General features: G+C 36.0%; 2 protein-coding genes across 2 annotated transcripts in view; one reads left to right on the top strand and one right to left on the bottom strand.

The window, feature by feature from the left end:
* Window positions 1-2,846, top strand: part of LOC105173314 (vesicle-associated protein 1-1) — a gene marked incomplete in the record, with an annotated part of 3,131 nt that extends 285 nt beyond the window's left edge. Inside the window, 7 exon segments of the mRNA XM_011095014.2 lie at window positions 219-289; window positions 450-531; window positions 802-917; window positions 1,023-1,190; window positions 1,287-1,328; window positions 1,524-1,601; window positions 2,458-2,846. Of these exon segments, the coding sequence (XP_011093316.1) occupies window positions 219-289; window positions 450-531; window positions 802-917; window positions 1,023-1,190; window positions 1,287-1,328; window positions 1,524-1,601; window positions 2,458-2,568 (668 nt within the window).
* Window positions 3,429-7,723, bottom strand: part of LOC105173313 — a gene marked incomplete in the record, with an annotated part of 4,557 nt that continues 262 nt past the window's right edge. The window contains 7 exon segments of the mRNA XM_011095013.2: window positions 3,429-3,787; window positions 4,349-4,421; window positions 5,078-5,202; window positions 5,346-5,415; window positions 5,509-5,703; window positions 5,840-5,935; window positions 7,421-7,723. Of these exon segments, the coding sequence (XP_011093315.1) occupies window positions 3,783-3,787; window positions 4,349-4,421; window positions 5,078-5,202; window positions 5,346-5,415; window positions 5,509-5,703; window positions 5,840-5,935; window positions 7,421-7,723 (867 nt within the window).

Below are 7,723 nucleotides of genomic sequence, written 5' to 3'. Positions count from 1 at the left end.
CGTGACGTGACGTTTTTTATGTTTATGTTTGGAAATTTTTGGTGTTTCCGTGTGTGTTGGAAGTAGGAAGTTTTCTGTTCAGAGATTATGTCTAGAAGGTTCTATGTGTTTTGGAGAAAGTGGGGGACGAGGTTAATTTAATTGTTAGATCTGTGCTTTTGATTTTTTCTGATTTTCATGCTTCTTTATTAATTTGTTTGCATTTTGTTTTGTGATAGTCGAATTGAAGAAGCAGATCTCATGTTCAATGCAATTAACCAACAAGTCCGATAATTATGTTGCATTCAAGGTAGCCTTTTTCTTTTTATTTCCGCCTTCTCTCGGATATGTCTGTTTTTCCATGTTTATTCATTCTGGAAATTGCCAGAACACAAAAACAAATAAGAAATGCCCTTGAGAGGTGGTTGATTTTTGCCTTCGGCTTCTTTGTGTTGTATCTAAATATGCAGGTGAAGACTACGAACCCGAAGAAGTATTGTGTGAGGCCAAACACAGGAGTCGTGATGCCTCGCTCCACTTGTGATGTCATAGGTCTCTCTCTTTCTCTCCGTTCACCCCTCTCTCTCTCTACCCCTCAGGATGAGTTGTTCGTTGTGCAAACCAAAGGGAATGCACACCCACCCACCCGCACATATTTATATAATTTGCCACATGCCACACTCATATACATGTAAATTTCGATTTAAGTCTGTAAGTTTAGCTACTTAAATGTTGAAGGATGGAAATGATTAATAAGATAAATTTATTAGCAGGGACTTGACAGTAGTGATATTGAACTCTTAAGTTGTTTTGTCCATTCAGTTACGATGCAAGCCCAAAAGGAGGCTCCACCAGATATGCAATGCAGGGACAAGTTTCTCCTCCAGAGCGTAGTTGTGAACCCTGGGACTACTGCAAAAGATATTACTCCTGATATGGTAATTTTATGTTTCTTTTGCATTATTTACTGCTAAGTTAGATAGTTTCAGCTATGAATATTTAATCAAGGATTCTAAATCATATAAACATGATCTGTGTATTAGTTCAACAAAGATTCGGGAAATCAAGTGGATGAATGCAAATTGAGAGTTGCATATGTTCCACCCCCTCAACCACCTTCACCAGTGCGGGAAGGGTCAGAAGAAGGGTCGTCCCCTAGGGCCTCAGTATCAGACAATGGGACTTTGAATCAGGCTTCTGACTTTAATATGGTAAGTATTTAGACCTTGTCTATATTGCTATAGCATGTGTTACACAACAATCAGAGAAGGTGTTTAACATAATTCATCTCATTAATTCCTTTGCAGACGTCAAAATCAATTTTTGAACCGCAGGAAAGCACACCAGAGGTTATATCTTACATTTTTGGTTGCTTTAAATTCCGTATCACTATTTATCTAATTTAATTTTGTTTCTGGTTCTTGTGCTCATGTCTTCTTCTGTAATTGCATATGGTGGCCCTAGTGGGCATGACAAGTTTCTGACTGTTTTTTTGCCGTCTTTTTTAAGTGCCTTACTATTATTAGTTTTGGCTTCAATTGTAGGTTAAGGCCCTGATCTCAAAGCTGACCGAGGAGAAACGTTTTGCTATTCAGCAAAATAACAAACTTCAGCAAGAATTGGTAATCTTTGTTCTCCATTTTCTGATCCTTGATTTTTTGGTTCCTTTGTTCCAACACATGTATTCCCTCATTAACTAGTTATCTTTAAGACACCTACCTACGTACTAAAGTACTGAGAAACCGAAATAATATGACTTGTTTGCACTTCCGAGTTCCCTTCAGTGGACAATTTTGCTTATGGGAATAGACACCATGAGAAATTAAAAGCAATTTTTTATATCTAAAAAGAAAAGTTGGGGTCTGCATTATAAAGCCATCCAGGTTTCATGGTCTCCCTACAAAAGAATGGTTTGATTTCCAATAGGCCCTCTCACTTTGGTGGTTCCATGAGTTTGAGTTGGCCAACTTTGGAAGTTAGATCCAGCCCAGGTGCTCATGCCAAGAACTATTGACGTGACCAATCTTGTTGAAAAGTACCATACTATTGTCTATTCAGATACAGAGAAATGTCCATTTCCTCCTGAAATCCCTGATCCATCATTGTTAAAGTAGCTGGTAAACTTGTGAATTGTAGAAATAAATTTCTACGATTCAGCTCATGCTGACCAAAACAGGGGTATAATACAGAAAGCAAAGCTGAACTAGATGGATATTTAGCTTTGGCTCTTGCTAAATCGGAGGCATGCATTGTGCCTCAATATTATTGTATGTGGGTATGTGTGCTTTTCACTTAGTATTAAATGTAATCCTTACGTTGGAGGTGACAATACATCCTGATTGGTATTTGGTAGGAAGGTAAGAAATATTTAATGATTGTGCTTGTGTAGAATGAGCCTTGGGAGGCAGCAACCGTGGCCCTTGAAATTATGCCTTTAAAGTAACCTTACTTAACTATTCATTTGCTGATGGTGCGCAGGAGCTGTTGAGACGTCAAGGTAACAAAAGCCAAGGTGGTATCCCACTCATGTATGTCATCATTGTTGGCTTAATTGGTATCCTGCTGGGTTATCTGTTGAAGAGAATATGATTGATGGAAGCAGGGTCTTTAGATATCTCAGCCGTTTGCTTGTTCAAAATTTTAGGACATTGAAGAAATGTGTCATTGATAAGAGCTTTATATTCAGTTAGCTGTTTGTTCGACTGTAGAAACAAAGCCTAAACTGGTTTTGGTGGTTCCTGTAATTGCTCAAAATGCATTCGTTGTGTGACTAGCTTTGACATTTTTATTTTACAACTCTGAGGAGTTATTTTGTTTTTCTTTTCTTTTTTCTTTTACCTAAACTCAGCTTCTTTAGTTTATTTTTTTACTTGGGTTCTCCCCGTAATTGAGTCTGAAGGTACATATTCTTCTCAAGATTTTAGGATATGGTTGGGTCTTTCAATCTCTCTGGTTCAGTTTATCTGAAAACCTGAAAGGTAAAATTGTACTGAGCCTTATTGTGTTGTAAATGGAGTCAACACTCCTGTACTTATTGGTACAAATTGAACTTGATTCTTGTTATCAGTTTCCATAACCATACAAGTATTTGGTGACATACATGATAATTCGAGGGTAAATTACATGGAATTTATCATAATCACAAATTTGTCATAATTCGAGGGTAAATTACATGGACTATTATGAAATTTGTCATAAATTATAATTATTTTTTCATTGTTTGAAAAAAAAAAATATAAATATTTTTTTAATATTAATAATCATCTAACATATATTATATCATGGCTTTGGTCCATCGTTAAATTATTGATAAATTACAATAGACCATGAAATTTATCATAATTATAATTAGGTAAATATACTAATGTTTGCTTGTGAAGCTTATGTTCTATTCACATAACATAAATGGATAGATATATATGATTAAAATCCTGAACAAACAAGCGGGGTTGCCCAGAAATATTCATATCTTTGCAATAAAAAAGGACCAGTTTATCTTTTTACTGTCCTAATAAACCTGATAGCACGCACATGCAAGCGCAAGGAGAATAGGGAAATCTGCAGTATGATACAGGACGAAGCAATAAAAAGAATCTTATTCTAAGCATCTGATGTCAATAATGTCAAAGAGTATGAGATGTGCAAGTCTTTCTAATTTCTGATGACCCATAGCGTCTTCTTGATCCTTGGCCAAAAAGAGGAACTTCTCTACTTTAATACAATGGTACAGCTTGACTGCTGTGGAGCTGCCAGTGCTAATCGACACCATCAAGGGTCTGAATATGCTGATGCTTTGTAATTTATTAACCTGTGGTAAAATCAGAAAAAAGATCAACACCAGATGGGTTGTTCAAATTTACGGTATTGGGTGTATTGTTAACATATATCATGCTGAAAGCCGAATCAATTTGCAATAATACAGTTGTCGGTGATGCTACACAATCCGAACAAGCGAGGGACAAATGACGAAGATATATCCAGGTTTTAGGTAAAGAAGGCTATCCATGTCATAAAACCCAAATCAGCAAGCTCTTAGAATGCGAGAACTACCTACAAATCTATCAAATGCAACATGAAGTTGAATTATAAACAACTTGTCCAAAAGGGATATCCAATTGATGTACATAAGTTATGTTGTTCCTCTTTCTCGGTTATTAGTGCATGTGAGATGGAAGGAATCAAAATCCGGCCTTTGAATGACTGATTGAACAGTGAGTTTGTGTCAACTTGTACATTATTTCCATATACTATCCAAATAATGAACTCTACCCTTTAAATTTAAAAACCATGCGAAGATGATAGCAGGCGCGACATTCTTTGCTAGGGAATAACCAAGAAAATGCCACACAATTTCCTGCGCCCAACATACCAGTTCCACCGCCATCAGAACCTTTCAGCATCTTGCATCGACCAACAATATTTTGGAAGTCATCAAAACTTACCTGGAAAGGCAAGTATTCACAAAAGAGTGTAAAGATGAAAATAAGTATAATAACATAAATGAAGACAAATACTCGGAACAACTTAGTGAAGATAAGTTTGTAACTGTAACCGATAACTTTATGTAGTTTAATAGATACTCTTCGCCCACTTACGATGACTTCCAAACTAAATCATAAGAACTCAAACGCCTTTGTGCTCAACTCATCACAAGTGATTTTGAGTCGCTCTCTACCTCTAGGTTTTCTGTTAGTGCAGGTCATTTGGTTGTTCTATGTTGCACCTAATGTTCTTCATTGGGGAGTTGAGAAAACCATCTCAAAGAATCTTGATTTATCTTGAACGAGCAATAACTTAACCAACTTAAAACTGGTTTCTCTCGCTGTTCTATCTATTCTAGTTATACCAAACATACACCTTCCAAGTGCATTTCAACTACACTTGATTGTAGATAATCATATGTGGTCCCATAAGCACAATTGGTCTTATGGCAGTCGAGTACATCCATTCAATGGAAAAGGTTCTATATTGTTGTGCAGGGAGCCTAATCATATTTAGTAACAAATAATTGTTACTCTGACGGTAAGGTATACAGAGTAGGAAATGTTAAATCACACAAAATTATTCCTAAAACAGAAAAGCAGAAAAAGATAATCACCTTTCCATCTCCATCACTATCGAAGCAACGTATCATCTCAGCTATCTCCTTTTCTGACCATGTAAAGTCATGGGCTATGGCTAATCTCTCTACATCTCTCAGAGTGATGCCACCTTTTCCAGTTTCTGTTGACATTTCAACTAATGAGTTGTAAGCAATTAATGGAAACAGAGTAAGTGTTAAATATTTTGTTATTTAATTAAATGTTTAATCATGTAGATGCTGTACAAAGAGAAATTCAGCGATCCAAGAAAAAACTTTTTATTACCATCAAACTGAAAGAAATGTATAAGCATTTCATCTTCGGTCATTTGCACTCGACTGGTGATTTGCCGACCCTAATAATAAGTATACAAGTATGAGAGTAGAGAAAATCATGGTAACTCATACATGCTTATCTATGATAATCACCAGTCACGATCAATACGAACCGGTTTTTTTCTCTTTCTCGTTCCTGAATCATCTTGAATGCAGGAACTTTCTTTTCTTTTGTCACTTGCAGTATCTATAGTATGTGTGGCAGGGGTTTTAGAAGATGTAGTCTTCTTAAGATGGGCAACGGGATTAGGAGAACTGCTTTTTACATCTAAAAACCCAGCAGAATCTTGTAGTGATAGAGCAATTGCCTGCTCACCAGATAATTCTTTAGAGTTAAGAATGAGCACAATCATCGGAATGTTCAACAGCTTGTGAAACAATGCACATTAAAACCAAACAGCAACAGACAAACAAGATGCTATAGAAAAGAAATTGTTTTCTTACCTGCATTAAAGCATCATCATCCTCCACAAAATCTGAGTCGAATGTAGGCTTTTGAACAGGGCCTCGCTTCTTAGGAGTTGAAGTTTTGCTCATCACCTGGAGCAAAATTTCAAGCAATATATGTGGCTTAAACCGAGAAACATGCATCTCACTTTCACTCATGAAGCTAGTAGTACTAGCTGGCAATTTGAGTGAAATTGCAAGAATGGATATCAACGTACAAGAAACAAATGACAAATCGATGCTGCACCTCCGTACTTGGTTTCAACTACAGCTGTTCAATTTCTTGAGATGATCAGACAGAGCACAAACACACAATGAAATGACTTTTGTGTTCTTTGATATTTTCAGTGAGCATCTGGAGTATCTCTACATGGACATAAATGTGCTATAATCTTCTTCATCTGATGTTTACATATGAAACTTTAGATAATGCATATTGAACAAAGATAAATACGATATATTAGCTTCTCCATCAAATTAATCGTGAATTAGCTATTACACCACAGAATACTGGCCATAATACATCACATACAAGTGCACCATCATATATCATTGGATGAGTTTATAAGCTCTTTAAAACATCTTATAAGATGTTTGAGTGCTTATAACATGCTAAAATGTGTTTGGTAATTTTTTTAGGAAATATCTTATAAGCTTAAAAATAAGATTTTAGGAGCTTATAAACTCTTTAAATAAATGTAAGGCGTTGTTATCTTATTTTTAAGATCTTAACAAATTTCTTCAAATTAGTTAGAAATTTGTTATTACTAAGATCTTATAAGCTTTATAATCTTATTTTTATCTAAACACTATGAACTTAATTATAGAATAAGATCTAACATCTTATAAGCTCTAAAAACATGTTATAAGATGTTCGTAGAAGATCTTTTAAATAAGTTTAGCCAAACACCCTGTAATTCTTGTTTAGCGACGGAGCAAAAGAACTTTGTACATTTTTTGCAGCAAAATTTGAGCTTTCCAGATTATAGTTACCATAGAGATCCAACCACTAGATTGTTTAAACCACTAACAGCCTAATCCACATCAGTACCGTCTACCGCATATCAATAAGCACACAATCAAAACAATCTATCCTAACTACTCCACAACCAGATGTTGCGCCATACGAGTAAAACAAATAGAATAAAGCACAAGCAGAATCTCATAATCGCAACCAAAGAACAAACAAGAAGTTTCCACAAATGATGCTGCTCATGACACGGCATATTCTTGTAAAACTTCACATATTCGTAACTACTTCGAGTTAGGCCACGCTACTCTCAATGTCTCAGACAAAAAGAGCAGGTCATTTCATCCTTGTCAGATAAACAGTAATAAGATTAGAAAAATGGATGATAACATGCTGACACACAGCATACTACCTAGCAGAAATGATAGAACTGCTTCATACAAACATACAACCTAGTATGCAAAATTAGACAATATCAAGTAACACACCGTACGATTAGGAGAAACAAGAAAAGGGAACTCAAAAAAGACAATCACACATGAAGCATAGAAGATCATTGAAGTGGCATTCTTGAATATGATCACCATTTCTACAAGATTTAATAGTACCTTCTTCTTCTGAGACAGCGAAAACTCCTCATCGTCTTCATCCTCTTCCGCTGAGGAACTCATTTCCTCATCATCTTGAGTCGGATTATACTCTTCATCTTCATCAACCAATTTTCTCTTGCCCTTTTCCTCATTCTTCTTATTAGGCGTTTTGTGAACCGATTCCATGAAAGAAGTTGCAATCTTACGCAGCCCCAAAGCCTCCATTCTCCTTTTATTTTCCTCAATTCTATTCAATCTCAGCTTCTCGTAGTCTGATAGTTTTTCCTGATTTCCTGGGCTGCCCTTTCCATTTGCCGCTCC

The sequence above is a fragment of the Sesamum indicum genome, linkage group LG11 (genome assembly GCF_000512975.1).
Source record: "Sesamum indicum cultivar Zhongzhi No. 13 linkage group LG11, S_indicum_v1.0, whole genome shotgun sequence".
NCBI classification, from domain to species: Eukaryota; Viridiplantae; Streptophyta; class Magnoliopsida; order Lamiales; family Pedaliaceae; genus Sesamum; species Sesamum indicum.
The sequence above is the reverse complement of the archived record's forward strand: the minus strand, read 5'-3'. Positions and strand labels throughout refer to the sequence as shown.